At 37.7% G+C, this 19,043-nt stretch overlaps 1 protein-coding gene across 1 annotated transcript in view; it reads right to left on the minus strand.

Moving 5' to 3' along the window:
* Positions 1–19,043, minus strand: part of Morc4 (MORC family CW-type zinc finger 4) — a 60,335-nt gene that overhangs the window by 22,595 nt on the left and 18,697 nt on the right. The window contains exons 6-10 of the mRNA XM_060375660.1: positions 18,603–18,735; positions 18,162–18,290; positions 15,189–15,305; positions 13,740–13,840; positions 2,443–2,532 (exon numbers count right to left, since the gene is read on the minus strand). Of these exons, the coding sequence (XP_060231643.1) occupies positions 2,443–2,532; positions 13,740–13,840; positions 15,189–15,305; positions 18,162–18,290; positions 18,603–18,735 (570 nt within the window). The remainder of the gene's footprint in view (positions 1–2,442; positions 2,533–13,739; positions 13,841–15,188; positions 15,306–18,161; positions 18,291–18,602; positions 18,736–19,043) is intronic.

Raw genomic sequence — 19,043 nt, forward strand, 5'->3', positions numbered from 1 at the left:
CTTGCCTGATGCGTCTAAAACAAAAAGGGGGAACTGTAGTGAGCTGCGGAATGCTATGCCTTAAAGATGGAGCTGGTTTCCGCCTTCCACCTTCCCGATGGTGAGTGCTCTCTGTCACAAACAACGTCATATTTGGCTAAGGCCGAGGATCTGGCTTGCTTCCATGTATGTGGACCTATCTGCATTGCCCCCGTGGCACGCCTGGGTTGGCTACCCAGAGGCTATTTAAGCTGTGGGCTGGCTTTCCCCGGGGTCCGAGGATTGTTCAATGCTCCTGAATAAACTGCATTGAAAAAAAAAAAAAAAAAAAAACAGTCCTTTAGGGATAGAGCTCACCTTACAGCTTGACTAGCTTGTAGAAGGCTCTGAATTTGAGCCTTCTTCTATTTCTATTTCTTCAATCACACTTTTATTAGGTTGATATTCCCAATGTCCGTCATATAAGACAATACAGTTTGATTAAATTTCCTATCTATAAATGATGGCTCCAACAATTGGTTGAAAATATTAGGATAAAATCATTCAGAGTTGAACTCTCCAAATGCACACTCACCCTCGTAGCTTCCAGAAATATATAACCCATTCACTTGTAGATTAAAGTGAATTCATTTCCCTGTGTAACAGTGTAGCGCATATATGATAGAAGGAATAAATAATGTGCAAAGTTGTATTGGAGCTAGTAGAGGCTGATGAAAAGACAAAAAGGGGAGGGAGGCACCTAAGGCCTAAGGTTTTGTGTATGTTGTATTTTACTGCTCTTCTATTGGACTATTCAATAAAGTGGAATTTTTTTGTCATTTCTTTCAGTAAGTTTTCATTGTTTTAAATCCTGTTTTTTATTACTAGTTATAAAAGTAACTACCCCATTTTAGAAAATTAGAAAATAAAGAAATATATAAAGAAAACAAAAGGTACTTTTGCTACTCAAATACAATGTCCTTTTGTAAAAAAAAAAAATGTATTTAGTAATTTTCCACACTTTTGGACCTCCCTATCACTCTAGGTTGCTCCAGACTTGCAACTTTGAAGCTTGAAGCTCAGGCCTGACCTCTGTTTGATATTTTCACACAGTTACAGTGACAGAGCCCACAGACTGCAGTTTCAGCACAAGTGGTAGAGAGGAGGAAACGTCGTGATAGCTTTGGTTTTAGATGTGTTTGCACAGAAGAATGTCTTGCAGAAAGATGCCTGTATTACTCTTGAGGACAAAAACACTAAGAGGGAGCAACTCTCTGCTAAGGGCTAAAAACACATGGTGGATCCTTCTACCCAGGCAAGAAAGAAGGAGTTTAGAACTTTTGTTTGTAGTAAATAGGAAGTTAAAATACTGTATTGCTTTTGCTAGAAAAGTGTAGTTTCAGGGGCCTGCTTGCTTAATTTGAACCTTAACTCTGCTGTGTTCTATCGGTCTAATCCCATGCAAATCTTGGTGTACTGGGCTTTATATCTGCAAAACAATAATATCTGTATACTTTAGAGTTTTGTCGATTATTAAATAGATTATAACATATAAGGAACTAAGAACAATATCTGGGATTTAAGGAAATACTCAAACAACATCTATTATTAAAATTCTGCTGCTAGCTCTTACATGGTCTAGCAATATACAAACATGTATCTCTCTACATTTATCATTGCTAATTTGGAAGGCAAGATGGCATGTCATTTGAATTTGAATTGTTGGCAAAACATGGAGGATAAACATGAGCTCAGATCTTAGAAAAGGGTAGAAACATACACAACATTTTGATTGTATCTGAAACAAAATTTTGTACCATACACGGATCTAGTAGTTTCCATTTTTAAAAAAGGTAGAAGCCCTGCTTCACTCATATGAGTGGGGTAGTGTAATCACTACCATTTTAATCTTTAACTTTATGATGTTATAACTAACTGTATGTATGTTACTATGGCTTCTGTGCTGATCTTTTCTCTTTATCTAGTAAGACATAGATTCAGTAACTTCTACCTTCTTTTCTAATACGTTCTGTTCCCTGTTTTGGCTCAGAACTACCAGTCCAGTTCCAATAATATTTAGCAAGAACAAAGAGGAAGCAACTTTGTTAGCATGTCTGAACATCTGCTCTCTGCCACATGCTGTTCTAAAAGCACAGAACCTAATTCAATACACTCAAATAGGTGAAGTGACTCACTTACTGAAGTGCACTCAACTAGCAAGGAGCAGGTCTAGACTTTCCACCCAGCTGTGTCTGATTTAAATGGCGATAATCTCCCACGACATTACAATCTTTCCTAAATTGACAGCATTAAGTCCTTCACATTTATGATCCAAACCACATAGGTTTTAAAACAGAATGAAGAGGTAAAATGATGTCATTAGTGAACTGTTAGTTAACTAACATCCCTGATGAAAAAAACACTGTTTTATCCCATTACTCTTAATGTTTTCACATTCTATATTTTATGATTTATGGTACTGGCCTGGATGTTGGTAAGGTCTCAAAATTCTCTTGAGATGTTTTTTCCTTCCAGTAAGCATTGAGCTTCTGGCCAAGGGCATTCATTGTCAACCTGAAAAAAAATGCAAGAAATATGTCAAAATTCAGCACTTGAATAAGTTTTAATCTTTTAGAAGCTCCTGTTTAACCAAATCCAGCAATTTAGAATAGTCTGTATAATTTTGAATGCCTAGAAAAAAAAAACTAACATGGGGACAATTGCTTTTGAAAAGTCCTATACTAAAACCATAATGGAAAAAACATATCATAATGTTAACATCATGATAGTTGATGGTCACTTTGGTTGTAATGTTAAAATGGTTGTAATACCCAAAAAACATGGAATGGTCTACTTTTTTAGAATGGTCTATTTTCTTCAGGACTCATAGAGTCACAAAGTGAATACATTTTTATTGGACAATGTATTCAAGGATAGATAAATACTGATGAATTATCCAATTTTCAGATGATAGGTACATAATTCAGAATCAAATAGAAAACTTAGAGGATCATACACAAAACCTTAGCTATTAAAACTCGATCAAATATTAACTTTATCTGTCTCTTTAGTTCTCTTGCATCCAAACACTAATTCTAGTGCCACAGCACTAATATGAAAAATGTTCCTTGAACATTCTTCTATGACACTGTTATTAGAAGTTGTATCTGAGTTTGCTCTCCTGACTAATGAATAATTCCTATTAAATTCTCTCCCTCAGGAGTATAACTCAATGCAAATATACGCACGCCTGGAACACTATAAATGAGAAATTTCAAACCTCTCTTTACCCTTGAGATCATTATTCAGTATTGCTGCAGCTCTCTTCTTGAGGCTACCTCTTCCTTACCTCTCCCTTACTCATTTTAAATTAGATTCTGTTTACAAACACGAGATTAAAATAATCATAGGCAAGTTTCCGTGTTAACTCGCCCCTCTCCTGCTGCCAATGCTCCCATCTCTCTGCTAACAGCCTTCCTTCAAGCCACAGACACAGAATTGTGCTTTTTTTTTCCCTTCAAAATCGGCTTGATAAAGAAAATTTGATGGGTTCCTGGGAAGATAAATAGGCATATGGACTCAGTCTCCTCACCTCCATACCAACTACACTGGCAGAATCTGCATGATCACAGAGAAAGAATACTAAAAGGGGAAACGTTCTTTCAGCATTTTCCTGCACAGTAGCTAGAGGAGTCTGAATCTAATCCAGTTAATATAGTTAAGTATCAATATTTTGGAACATGTAGATGGTAAATTGTGGTTAATTTTGGCACCTTACTCTTCTCAGCATAGTAATAGCTATACATTCTCTACCTCTAGCTCCTCAACAGCGAATCCTGCAAGTGTTCCACAAGCAACTTATAAGAACCATGATAGAAAAAAAAAAAAGGGATGTGATTCTTCAAGGACAGAGTTTGGTGCTCTCATTGGTACTATTTGTGATCACACAATGGGCAAGTGGTCTTTTTTTGGTCATATTTCACCGTGATTACAAGCTTTTCCTCTAGATGAAATGATGTCCAGGACATTCAAACTAATGAAACTTTATTTTACCACTTCACTTTTTTTCCAGTTTGGAGAGCCAGATGATAAAAATGAAGATATTCAAAAGGACACACACATATAAATATAAGTATAAATACGTAACTTTTATACGTAAATTAAAAAGCCACTGTGAATTTCCAGAGGAAGATACAGGTTCAGAAAACAAGTGAGAAAACCGTAAGTTTACACCTTACCTGGTCTCTGGTACAGAGATAGCTTACAACAGACTATATCATCAATATCAAACAAATCTACAAAAGCAACACAGCAATTTCTAGGAAAGAAAAATCTCATTTCCAGAATTTATCATGTTATAAATTCTAAAATCATTATAAAATCATAATGCATACAAAGAAATATGAAAATATGATATGATCAAAAAATGAAATAGCAAGAAACTGTCTCTGAAAAAGTTCTGGCTTAGAGATGCCCAAATAACCCAAGAAAGATACAAAGAGAGTCAAGAAACAATTTTGAATAAAATGGAAATGGCAATAAAAGACATGGAACCTTAAAAAAAAAAAGAAATAGAAATAAAATGCAGAACTGAATAGAATAGTTGAAATGAACAATTCAATGCATGGATTCAAAAGTAGGACAGACAGAAGGATCAGGAAACTTAAAGAGGTTACTAAAATTGAGGAAGTATAAGAATGAAAACTTAGGGAATGAAAACAAAGCCTGAAGAACTTGTTTGGCACTACCAGCAGTCTATGACAGACATTGTAGGGGTATAAAATGAAAAGAGGCAGAGCCATGTTAAAATTAATCTCTATGAAAACCACATGGGAAATAGCGAGATAATGCATATGAAAGGAAACAAGAAAAGAATGTAAACATTCCAATATAAAACATCAACAAAACATGAAACACAGTAATGTAGGAAATGAGAGAAGCTATAAAACAAACTGCCAAATGACAGAAGTCTTCCCCTAATTTAAATGTAAATGGATTCAACCCAATTCACAGATATATGATGTGACACGAAAAATACAAGGCCTTCGAGATGGTTCAGTGGATAAAGGTGTTCCATGACCTGAGCTTGCACATGTGCACATGTACACACATATACACATATCTAAAAATAAAAATTTCAATAGAAAGGATACAGCAGATTATGGTGCCTAGAAGTAGACTACTACTATAAAAAATACCTAACTATGAGGATGTTGCTTTGGAACTGAAATTTGGCCTGGGACATTTTAGAAGATCAGGAGTTCAAGGTCATCTTTGGCTACATAGTAATCTAGAGCCTACACTAGATTACTATATAATCTTGTGAAACAAAAGAAAAGCAGAAAGAAAGAAGAGAAAGAAAGAAAGAAAGAAAGAAAGAAAGAAAGAAAGAAAGAAAGAAACGAAGAAAAAAAGGAATGAAAAGAAAGAAAAAAAATTGGCAAAAGTTTAAAGAATTTTGAGAAACACGCCAGAGAATAAATTGCACTGAACAGACTGTTAATAGATATATGGATGGATGTTAATGAAAGTGGTGAGGGCTCAGAAGGAAGTGTAGACACATGGTAGAGAAAATAGAGATTGCCTTAAAGAATGCCTAAATCATCATAAAGAGTGTTAGAAATACAAACGTTAAAAGATACTGTTAATCAAGGGTCAGGGGAAATAAACATCACATACCTGAAATTTCTGAAACATGATTCTAGCTACATAGTCACAGAAAGCTTAGTAGAAACATGCCCTGTAGTTCCACAGAAAGTACAATTTGTAAATGATAAATTTGTACATTTGGCTGAAAAGATAGATCTCCAGATAAACCACTGAAGTTGTACCTTCTGACTGCTCATGTAAAACACAAGAAAGAAATGATAACTTAAAAGAACTAATAATCTCAAAGCCACCAGAATTTGAGAATCTGGAAAATTCTCAGTCAGCCAAAAACACAAAGGATGTTAAATGTGCATGTTAAGAACATGAGCGTTAGTATAACCTGGAGAGGACAGGAGTTCCACAAGGACCAAATATATCAGGGCACAGGGGTCTTTTATGAGACTGTTTCTCCAAACAAGGACCATGTACGGATATAAATTAGAACCCCTGCTCGGATATAGCCCATGGTAGCTCAGTAACCAAGTGGGTACCCTAGTAAGGGAAACAGGGACTATTTCTGACATGAACTCAATGGCTGACTCTTTAACCTCTCCCCCCCTCCCCGAGGGAGGAGCAGCCTTGCTAGGCCACAGAGGAGGACATTGCAGCAGCCAGTCCTGAAGATACCTGATAAGCTAGGATCAGATGGAAGGGGAAGAGGACCTCTCTTATTAGTGGACTTGGAAAGGGGCATGGCGGAGATGAGGGAGGGTGAGATTGGGAGAAAATGAGGGAGGGAGCTGCGGCTGGGATACAAAATAAATAACCTGTGATTAATATAAAAAATAAAAATTATAATAATAAAAAAACATGAGCTCTGTGAGTGAAGAGTGAGGTTAAACAATCGTTTGTGACTATATCAGTAATATCAAAAGGTCAAAATATTCAGTCACAAAGGCTCTTTGGGAATATTAAACATGTGACTCATAGACCTTCACAGCTGTCTCAGCTGAAGCCAAGCTTGATCCAGGGAAGATCAGTCAAGAACCCCCTGTTAAATGGAATGAATATTCATCACATTCACGGAAGATCTACAAGGGTTTTGAGATGACAGGAGCATGTACACTTTCTACTCAGACTGACAGCAATAAATGTGGGAGAATATATAAGGAAAGAATCCTACTGGATTGTTAAAAACATACATACAAGTAATATTATACAGACTGAACAGGTTGTAATTAGGAATATATATGTATACACATGTACATATATACATGTAACAACGACTAATGGAAAAGACGCCATGAATTTGAAAGGGAGCAGGGATTGGGTATGTGGGAGTGTTTGGAGAGAGGAAAGCGAAGCAGGGAATAATGTAATTATATTATCATTTTAAAAAATAAAATACTTGAAAAACTCTAGTGAAGATAAAATTTAATAAAACTACTTACTCTGTTGTAAAAACATACCAGTTTTCATGAACAGATAATTTTTAGGTTTGAACCATAAGCCCAAAAAGCAAGGCTTCAATGATGTGGGGTAGTCTTGCAAGCCTCCCAAAATTATGCTTAGTCTTTGGATATTTAGTAAAACTTCCCTAGCTGGATTTATGAAATTGTGTAGTACCTGTAACTTTTTTTTTTCTGTTCAGTTTAAACCTCACTTGACACAGGTCTGTTTTATAAATGGTGTCCTGTGCTGCTTCTCATGCTATTGTATTCTATCAGTAAAGTAAGTGTGTGTGTGTGTGTATCATAGACTCAGAAAACTGTGATTTAGATATGAAATATAGGACTTCTGAACTGATGACTTTTAGCTAAAACTCTAAACTCTGACGTTTTGATGACTTCGGGATGGGACAGGGTAATCACTTTTGAATGCAAGAAGTAAATCTTGAAGCACCAGAGGACAGGTTGATGAAATAATAGTTTTCCAAAGATGTCTAGGCCCTAATCCCTGAAATCTGTGACTCTCTTAGGCTACACAGTAAGAGACAGTTACTGTTACTCATAGGCTAATCTGAAAGTAGGAAGATTTTTCCAAATGATGCAATGGAACAAGAGATTTTAAAGTGTGGAAGAATGAGGCAGAGGAGTCAGAATCAGAGGAGGCAATGTGATTACGGAAGCAACTTTACTGGAATGATGCAACGTGAGGAGGGTGTAACTCATCACTGCTGACTTTGAAGTTGGAGAAGAGGACCTTAGGCCGAGGAATGCTGGCAACCTCTAAAGTTAGAAAAGAAGAGGAATTGGATTCTCCCTTAGAGCCTCCAGAAAGGAAGATAGCCTGCCAACATGTTGATTTTAGCTCAGTGAGATCTAAGTCAGACATGTAACATACAGAACTCTAATACAGTTGTTTAGTGTTGTTTTAGGCCACCGAATTTATGACAAATTGTTACAACAATAGAAGATCGTTTCTGTTGTTTATAGGCAGAAGCTGAATATTTCTGTTCTCCCATAAAACATAAATTATCTCCTGATTCCTCTGAATCCATTAGGTATAAAGTGGCACATAGTTCAGAAAAAGAAAGGTAAATCCCACTCGTTGCCTATTTTTATGAACAAAGTTGGACTGGGCACAATACTCACTCCTTTGCTTACTGTCTATATGGACTTTTATACTATGACAGAATTGAGAACTTGGGTAAGAGACTGTATATCCTTCAAAGACCCAGATATTTCTCTCTATCCTTCTCAGAATATATTTGCCATCCCTGCTCTAGAATCTGGCCCTACATTATCCATTTCACCTGATTTCTCTTCACTCTAGTACATCATCTTATCTCCATTTTCCACTTGGAGTTCTTGTCAATACCATAGCTCATGCCACGACTGCGTATCAGAATCCCCTTCCTTTTCTACTTCTTGTATCTGCTTAATACTTTTATTATGTATTTTATACATATGCATATTTTCTCTGCATGCAAACACATGTGCCCATGGAGGCAAGAAGTTAGGCATGGATCCCCAGAAGCTGGAGTTACAGATAGTTGAGAGTCATCATATAAGTGCTAGGAATTGAATCTGGGACATCTGAGAGAGCAGCCAGTGTTCTTAACCACTGTATCTCTCTCCAACTCCAATCTTGTATCCTTTAAGGAACACACACAGACACACACACACACACACACACACAGAGAGAGAGAGAGAGAGAGAGAGAGAGAGAGAGAGAGAGAGTTTCTGTGTATATCCCTGGCTGTCCTGGAACTCACTCTATAGACCAGGATGGCCTCAAACTCAGAGATCTATATAAAGCATATCTTAAGTCATATTGTCTACCTAAAACCATACATATTTATCTCATCAGGGCATTATTTGTTTTTTTACCCTGTAAAAAAGGTTTCAATTGCTGTATCAGCTATTTTACTGCTATTTAATTGTTTTCAGATGTGATAATCTTATTAATAAAATTAAATGCAAAGTCCTTAAAGTAAGCAACTCTGTTTTGAAATTCTTTGGAAGATTCTGTACTACCTAGTCACTGTGTTATGTGTTAGTGGCTTGCTCAGTTAATATGCTTTGACTGTATTTTTTAAAGGTGAAGTTGACTCTAAAAATGTTCTAAGCTTGAACCATGATATTTATAGCTAAAATCTAATATCCACAGATTGTTCGAAGTGATATATTACAGATGATTTATTTGTAGATATTCATGTAACATAATGGCTTGTATCTCTTTTATCATTTGTACATTTGAATAATCACAGAATGATTTTGTGATAGCAAACAATGTTCTCCAATCCTTCTCTCAAATTCCATTTTTTGAGAAGCGCAAAGGGAATGAAAGGGCTTGCTATGTACATAAGGCTGCCTAAGAACTCATTAAGTAGCCCACTCTGGCTTTGAGTTCACAATCCCATTGCCATAGCCTCTGGGTGTTGGGATTAGAGGTCTATGTCCCTATATCCAAATTCCCATATTTTATCTAAAATCTTTCCAACTTTGCATGAAATTTACATAAAGGGCAATAGGGCTGAGCATTATATTATATTATATTATATTAATGTTAATATAGCTCAACATTAGAGTTTGTGCTTACATATGCAAGTACCTAGGTTCAGTCCCCTGCATAAAAATATAATAGCATGGAGCACTGTGATTTATAGATCACCCTAGTACCTGTGAGATGTAGACAGGAAGTACAAGAATTCAAACTACCTTCAGTTACATAGTGAGTTTGAGGCAGGTGTGAACTATATGAGATCCTGTCTTAAAAAAATAGTGGGGGGGGGGCTGGAGAGATGGCTCAGCGGTTAAAGGCACTGACTGTTCTTCCATGGGAACTGCATTCCAATCCCAGCACCCACATGGCAGCTCACAACTGACTGTAACTCCACAATCTGACACTCTCACATAGACAAACATTCAAGCAAAACACCAATACACATAAAATAAAATACATATAAAATAGAAGGTAAATATATTAAAAACATAGTGGAGCTAGAGAAATGAATCAGTGGTTAAGTGTAGTTGCTGCCTGGAAGAAGTACCCATGTTCACTTCCCATCACCCACACAACAGCTCACAACTGCCTGTAACTTCAGTTCCAGGGAATTTGTTGTCTCTCTGCCATCCGCCAACACCAGGCACACATGCAGTACCCATACACAGAAAAAAATACTCATACACATAAAAATAAGGATTTTAAAAAGAGATGACAATGATGCCTGAATTGGGTAATGATTAGCAAATTTATTATGCACGAGATTCTATGTAGTTAGCATTTCATGCTGTTTTTATTCAAATACATACCATCAATTAAACTACTTAAGCTGAAATCCTACATGTTTATAGAATGCTTTCATCTGGACCCTCTACAATCACCTCAAATTAATCATACCAAAACTATGCATCAAAAATCAAAGGTCTACTGACTGTATCCAAAAAAAAAAAAAAAAAGCATAGATTCTTTTATGGTGGTCTGTTGGCAAATGATACTATGAAAAGTTGTTAAACGATTTTTATACCTAACATTTAGATTTTGCAAATATTATTTAGGTAATTATCCTAAATTCACCACTTTCATTCAAAAGAAAGGATATTTGGTTCCATTAAACCAACCATTTCTAAGCTTTCATATTTAGGAGACAAGTCATGGTCAAAGGTCTTCATTATGGGTCAGACTCACATTTAAATGATTAATTTACTTGGATCCAGAGCACCCCATTGCTATAACCACTGATAAGCCTGACTGACTCGAACCCAATTATACTGAAATTAATTTGGGGTTGTCATTCAAATAGCTATCTCTTTTCAAACCCTACATCTAAAGTTCTTATGATCTCAAATAAATGAAGGAACATTTAATTAATTTTGTTATAGCTTGAAGCACAAAAAACATTTCTGAGAGATTATTTTTCCTCCCACTCTTAGAAAAATATTGTTGGGATTTTAAATAAAACGATACCAAATGTTTTCACATCTTCTCTTTCTTTATATACCAGGAACACCCCTTGTCTTTTGGTGTCATACCTATACTTACTTTTGCTTAGAATACCCTTCCCATTAGTTCATCTAGAAAACACCTACTTTCCTTTAAGCTCAAATATAAACTTTTTTGTGAACTTTTCCTTGATTTTCTTTAGTCATATTTAAATATTCTCCTCAGCTGGGCAGTGGGTGGTGCATAACTTTAATCTCAGCACTAGGGAGTAGAAGCAGGCAGATCTTTGATTTCTTTTTGTTAATATATGCACATACATATAATATACACATACATGGTTCTAACATATACTATGTATGCTTTACTATTTTTCAATTGTATTCATCATTGGAATTGAACTCCAGCTTATTGTTTTGTATTTTTAATAATTTTTTATATTAATCACAGGTTATTTACATTGTACGCAGCCTTAGCCCCCTCCCTCATTCCTTCCCAATCTCACCATTCCTCCCTCATCTCCGCCCTGCCCCTCTTTAAGTCTACTTATAGGGGAGGTCCTGCTCCCCTTCCATCTGACCCTAGTTTATCAGGTATCTTCAGAACTGGCTGCAATGTCCTCCTCTGTGGCCTAGCAAGGCTATTCCTCCATCGGGGGGGGTGGGAAGGTCAAAGAGCTACCCACTGAGTTCATGTCAGAGACAATCCCTGTTCCCCTTAATAGGGAAGCCCCCTTGGATGCTGAGCTGCCATGGGCTATGTCAGAGCAGGAGTTCTAGGTTATATCCATGCATGCTCCTTGGTTGGAGAGACTCTACCTAGCAGTGTATCAAAGCAGATGCTGAGACTCATAACCAAACCTTGGGCAGAGTGCAGGGAATCATATGAAAGAAGGGGGAGATAGAAAGTTGTAGGTAATTGGACTGGAGAATTCGATACTACGATGGCTGAGAGTGGCCATTGTCACGGTAAATTCTACCAGAGTGGACGCAGGATTAGCCACAGGATTATCACCATGGATTGCTGCAGCCATGAATCATCTGAAGGAATGGGCGGGCATGGGAGCATTAGCAGGCCTTCTGGTGTTGGTCTCCTTGGTTTGCCTGTGGTGTATATGCAAGATTAGAGTCTCACAACAGCGTAATGCAGTCATGACCATTCAGGCCTTTACAGCCATTGAAGCAGGACAGTCTCCCCAAGCATGGGAGCTAAAATGTTACGCTCAGGATGTGAGGCTAAGCACTGCACTCAGGGTCAGCCGCTTTCGACCCAGAGAAGAGCATGTCTGATTGCATGGGGGTTGATGCCCCAGGTCCCGCCTCTGAGAAAAAGGTATCGGACTGGTCTGATGCTCTTTGGGTGGATGACACCTAAATGAACATCGGTACAAAGTCCCAATTTATTCCTAATATCAGAGATCAGACCTCTACTCTTGCCTGATGCATCTAAAACAAAAAGGGGGAAGTGTAGAGAGCTGCGTAATGCCGCACCTTAAAGATGGAGCTGGTTTCCACCTTCCACCTTCCCGATGGTGAGTGCTCTCTGTCACAAACAACGTCATATTTGGCTAAGGCTGAGGATCTGGCTTGCTTCCATGTATGTGGACCTATCTGCATTGCCCACGTGGCAACGCTGGGGTTGGCTACCCAGAGGCTATTTAAGCTGTGGGCTGGCTTTCCCCAGGGTCAGATGATTGTTCAAGGTTCCTGAATAAACTGCATTGAAAAAAAAAAAAAAAAAAAGAAAGAAAGAAAAGAAAGACCTGGAGAGGATGGGAGCACCTCAAGGACCAAATATATCTGGGCACAGGGGTCATTTCTGAAAATGACTCTCCAACCAAGGATCTTTGATTTCAAAGCCAGCCTGATCTACAGAGTGAGCTGCAGAAAATCCAAGGCACCACAGAGAAACCTTGTCTCTAAAAACAAGAAAGAAAGAAAGAAAGAAAGAAAGAAAGAAAGAAAGAAAGAAAGAAAGAAAGAAAGAAAGAGGGAGAGGAAGGAAGGAAGGAAGGAAGGAAGGAAGAAGAGAGAGAAAAAGAGAAAAGGAAAGAAAGAGAGAAAGAAAGAATGAAATGAAGGAAGGAAAGAAAGAAAGCAAAGAAAGGAAGGGAGGAAGGGAGGAAAGAAAGAAAGGTTCATCTCCTCTTCATAAATACATTATTTTAGATTTTACTTTCATATTTTCAAATACCACATCTTTCATAAAAATTATGGCTTCTAATTTTTCATCATATGTCCTTTATCTAAGATGTAAGAGGGATCAAATCCTGGGCCTCAATCATGCTATCACTGAGCTGTATCTGAAACCCTAAACCTATTTTCAACCTGATTTTAACAACTTTCCCCAATTCCTAAAACTTCCCCTTTGGTTTAACCTCAGTATCAAGTTCCATTCTGATTCTTAGGTACTTATCTTCCCTAAATGCTTCCACAAGGGCAAATCATTCTTTTTCTGACATTTCCAAAAGTGTTCACTGGCTTCAAAAGAATTTAAGGGACAAATTTCAATTTTTCTCTCCAAATGTGCTCAGTCACTTCAGGTTCATTTGCTTCAAGATGAAAACAAGGTTTTTTACCAGAAATTTCATTTTACCAGAAATAGTTTACCAAAATACTTCTACGTTCTGTAATTTCTAAAGGTAAATTGAAAAAAAGAGCAAAATCATCTCCAGTCTTGGAAAATTTATTTGAGGTAATTCTCAGTTAACTTCTCCAGCTGGCTTTTAGAGGTGGTTTAGAAGTCTCAGAGAGCAGAATGGTATTGGAGCAATTTGTCTGCACTGTCTCAGGTTGGGAGTGACTCACCGGTATTCCTTGGTGTACTCAAAGTCTTGTTTGTTGTAGGCAGGTTTTAGGAAATTGCACTCAATGACTCCAATTACTCCCACACCTTCTTCATCAATTGGCTTAAAAGAAAATATTAATTTCAACCCATTACTATTGACAGCCTAGAGGAACTTCCTTTTGATAAAAAAAATAATGGAAAAGGTTACACAATATTCATGGGGAAGGAAAGGCCATGGAGAGTTAGAGGAGCACTTAGAATATACTTTGATAGATGGAAAACTGACATGTTCTAGAGCAGAGATACTTTTCTTTTTTTGTTGTTCACTTTTTTGTTATTGAACATAGATTTTTTTTTCATGTGATTTATCCTGATTATGGTACCCCTCCTTCTGCTCCTCCTAGATCTTCAGTCCTTTCCCACCTCCCCTCCCATCAGGATCCACCCTCTTTTCTTTCTTTCATATTGTTCAATGACTCACAGATCCCTACAATTCCTCAGCTCAGGTAGCTATCTATACTTCATCCACACAACTCCATTTTTACTTGTTTGATATTCTAGGATTGCCAAAAGATTCAATGGAATAAAGAATTTACACTGCTCAAAAGCAGAATTATATGCTAACACTTTGCAGATTAGGGGTGAAATGTAATCGCCACACTGAATCTTAGACATTTCCACACACAGAGGCCACCACGTATCTACTGGAGTTAGATGTGAAGTGAGAGACACTTGGGGGTTTTCAAACTTCCTCTACTCTTTACTAGAACCAAGGAGTAATTAAACTGACACATAATCAGGGGCTGTTTACAAAGATGATTTAACAGGAAAAACCAAGATATTCACACAGTTAGCTATCTTGGGTCTTATTTAACTGTCCTACTTATACAAAGCGTTCTGTCATTTACTGTGCTTTAGCCAGCTAATCTTCAAAACAAGAACAAAAGGGTTGCCAGTGGAAATTGCTCCTTTAAATGATCATTAAAACATCAAAGGTAATGGTAACATTTATGTAGCTTGGTTTATAAAATATTTCATACCATTTATCACACATAACATCTTCCAGCCCTTTAAACTGAAAGGGATATAAAGAAAATGTTGTTTTTACTTTACATCAAACCTCAAAGAATTAATTGATTTGCCCAGGGATTTAGCTTATAAATAGAAACCCCAGGGCACAAATCTTGGTTTTCGACCAGTTAATTTTATGAGCCTTCTAATATACCTTTATTGTCTCACATGATTTTATATGCTAATAAGTCAATATATATCAACAGATACCTAGTTGCTGGATTAGCACCTCAGAAATAAACTTTTTCCACACAGGACACCTCACCCATTGATACAGAATTTCAGTATCAGAATCTAACAACTGTTGTGAGATGCAGCTGAAAACCACTAAAGATTTAAGATTTTAGATTTCTCCTCCCATTCATTGCAGGCTTCTATGACATACAGTAAGCACTCACCTTTGACTGGCAGCCCACCTTCTCAAAGGCCTTAATAAGGCGGTTATTATGATACATCATAACTCCAAACTGGTTATATTTGCAAGAGACTCCAAACGTGATTCTCACCTGCTTATTCTGAGAAGAAAATCATTAAGGAGACAAAACACCAGAAGCTTCAGGGGAAAAAATATAAGCATTATGTTACAGAAAAAAGAAACCCACTCTAAATGTTACTAAATGTGAATTGACATAACCTAGAAGGCATTTAAAATTACAAGCATTCTCTTGTTGTTTTTTTTTTTTTTTTTTGGGGGGGGGGAGAACGGATGAGACATGGTTTCTCTGTGTAGCCCTCACTATCCTGGAACTCACTCTGTAGACCACGCTGGCCTTGAACTCAGAGATCCACCTGCCTCTGCCTCTGAAGTGCTGGGATTAAACACATGTGCCACCACCAACTTCTCTGCTTTTTGGCTGCCACAGAGTGAGCTACCTACTCTGCTCCACCATCTCTTTCTTGCACAGTGGACAGATCCTCTGAAACCATGAGCTTAAGTCAATCTGTTTTGTTTTAGTTTCTCTTACTATATAACACAGATACAAGGAAAAAAAAAGGTTACACAGCCTCTGTCAGTGACAAGCTGTGTGCACGAATACCATGTGCTAAATAGATCAGGTGCCAGGGGAAACATGTACAATTGGTAAACCTAACACACTAATATTTGACTCAGAACATATAAAGTTTTTGGGGCTCTAGGAACTCAAGAGAAACTTCAAATGGGACCTATTCCCAAAACAGAAAAGAAACAAGACAAAAGTTTCCCAAATCAATCAAAATCTACACACCATAAAGTTGATATTTTAAAGATAGTAATTGTCAAATATTTTGTTCTGTACACTTTTAAAGCTTTAAGTAATGGGCCGAGGGTACACTGTGGGAGGAAATGCATCAAATTTGTATGAAGAGCACAGAGAGGTGTGAAGAGGTTTTTGCCTTGATGACTAAGGAATACATAAATCAGGCTTCATTACCTTGCTCCGCAGTCATCCTGGGAAAATAATTCTAGTATTTGGAGTTTCGTTTTTGTCATGCCAACATTAGCTCTATTTAACTAGAATTGTAATATGAGAAGGTAACTGGATTAATGGGAAGGTGGGCTGTGATAAATATAAAATGCATGCATTGAAGTTGGTCTGATAGAGACCCACAGAAGTACAAAATCAGCCTCAGAAAAGGAACAGATCCTAAAACGGGAGTTGGAAAACATGTCATTAGAGGGATTCTGCTAAATGCACAGCAATAAGATCTCAATCTACATAAGGTGAAATTATAAATAATGTTCTTACTTGCTCATTATGACTCTAAGTTGGGCTTGTTTGGGGCTTTAAAAGCAAATCTCCTAGTAGAGAAGTTATGTGTTTCCAAAAAGGGGAAAAAATAAGTTCAGTTTGAGTAATAACTAGTTTATTTTAAATGAGCAATTTCTAATTGTGGCTGAAAAAAAAGGACAAAGTAAAACCATGCCTTTGGTTTAAAAAAATGCAGAGAACATGTCTCTAGGGCCAATTATTCTTGGTTACTATAAAATAAAAAGCAATTTTTCATAAATACTTGAGTTCTCAGTTTTCTGAAGACTAATTTTTCCTCAAAACGCCACCAGTGAAGATATTTAATTAGCATAGTTCATCTTAAGATTGTCCCTAGTATCTAAAATACATTCACAGTTCAATGAAGTATAGAAAATGAGCAAGTGCTCTGTTGGCTGTCATTATGGGAAGTTCCCAGGAAATCCATGTTGAGCTTGTTAATGATTCATCTCCTCCTAGAATACCTTTAATTTCCACTCAATAATTCACATCCAAGTCTAAATCTGGACCTAGTACAACATAAACTATATGATTAACAAGCCCAATTAAAATTTTATTTTAATAAATATAAGGATGACATAATTCCAGTATAACTAACATGTAATGTGGATATCTATGGATGATATTCTCAAATCTGGCTGCTCACTGGCATATTGAGGACTTAAAAATGAATGTTTCTATTAAAAAATAATTCAAACCTAGGGATGGCAGCATATTCTTGTAATCTTAGCACTCAGGAAGCTGAGGCAGGAGGATCACCTCAAGTTTAAGGTCAACCTATACTGAACAGTGAGTTCCAGGTCAGCATGGACTACTGTGGGAAGCACTGTCTCAAGATAAATAAATAAGGGATGTTCCCCCTCAGTTTCCTTTCTTGTTCCATGTTTTCTGGGAGGCTCCAGGCAGCAGCGAATTGTGACAGACACTGGGACTTTGCAGCCAAGCATGGGGCAGTGCTCCGGGGGTCCTGTGGAAGTGGACAAGACAGGAACCTCACAGGAAGACCAACAGAGACAACTAACCCAGTCCCATGGGGGCTTACAGAGACTGAGACATCAACTAAGGAGCATGCATGATCCGGACCTAGACCTGCACACGTGGCTTGGTCTTCATATGGGTTGCCTGGCGAGTGGAGGGGGGTGCCTGCCTTTGGATTACTTCCCCTTGGCAGGGTGCCTGGCCTGGCCTCAGGAAATGAGGATATGCCTAGTCTTGATGTGACTTGCCCTGTGGAGGGTTGATACTGGGGGAGGGGGCTCCCCTTTTCTGGGGAGAAAGGGAGAAGGGAAGGTGGAAGAGGAGAAGGGGGAGGACTGAGAGGAGAGAAGGGAAGGGGCACCCTCAGGATGTAAATTTTAAAAATAATAAGTAAGTAAGTCAGTATTAGATTTTAAAATCTAATGAGCCACAGTCTTCAAACACACATGACATATGACTTTCACTTCACAGTTCACAGGTACTTGCTGATAAAACTGACGTCTACATTTAAAATCTTCCTTCAAGGGTCTAACGGGATGCATGTTTTAGCACACAATTTTGAATTGGGATAAGGCAGTGTTTTGGCTGTGTACCAATAGAGAAATTTGACCTTAAAATGAAGCTGTAAGCCTCACGTAAGGATACTGTGGAGGTAGGCTTATATATATCGTATTCTACATTGGCCAGGCTCTTAGCAATCATCTGGGTGGCCACCTTCTTTTGCCGCAGAAAAATCTTCATCCGGGGCTTCATATATAAAATACTACAAAATGCCTATGGATTTGGGAAAGGAAAGTTGTTATGCGTATTGCCAATTCTACAGATATCTTCCCCCAAACACCACTAGCCAACTGAGTCTAGGCTTAGCAAATACTTGGCTCAGTTTCCATGCTTGTTGTAGTATTTCAACTCCCATTTTGAAGTGGGAGTAGCTATATTAACTAAACTGCTTCAGAGTAGATGGTGAAAAAGGGTCCCAGCAGAGAATCATCTCTAACACAACTGCACTTCAATTCTGCTCTATGATATTTTCATGTTACAGGAAATCATACTTCCCACTGGTGAAGACAGACTATTCCTACTCACCCGCAGGGAATATTCTGTTTCCGGCAGCCCAGAGGTGATACCACCAGTCTCTTTGTCTTCAACTTCGAAGTCTGATACAAGGATATCATATTGATCTGTATCAAAGTCCAGCTCTGACTTTCCATCTTTGTTTCTGAGTGAAAGATGTAAGTACCAATCTAAGAAGAACTGACCCCACTGGGGGTGGGGTGGGGACAGGGGTTTTATTAGGAACCCAACAGAAATGAAATATAAGCCAACACTAGGGTATATGCTCCTTTCTCTGACTACCAAAGGAACTACAAACTATGTAATTTGAGAACCATACAATATTTGCTGTTCCTATTCTAAACCGGTCTACCATGTTTCTTTCATAGTGTTGGTGATACCAGGTTCATAAGGAAAGACAAAAAGGAATATGGAATATCTGTGATCTGAGGAGTTGAATGGATGTCAGCTATT

The sequence above is a fragment of the Meriones unguiculatus genome, chromosome X (genome assembly GCF_030254825.1).
Source record: "Meriones unguiculatus strain TT.TT164.6M chromosome X, Bangor_MerUng_6.1, whole genome shotgun sequence".
Classification (NCBI taxonomy): Eukaryota; Metazoa; Chordata; class Mammalia; order Rodentia; family Muridae; genus Meriones; species Meriones unguiculatus.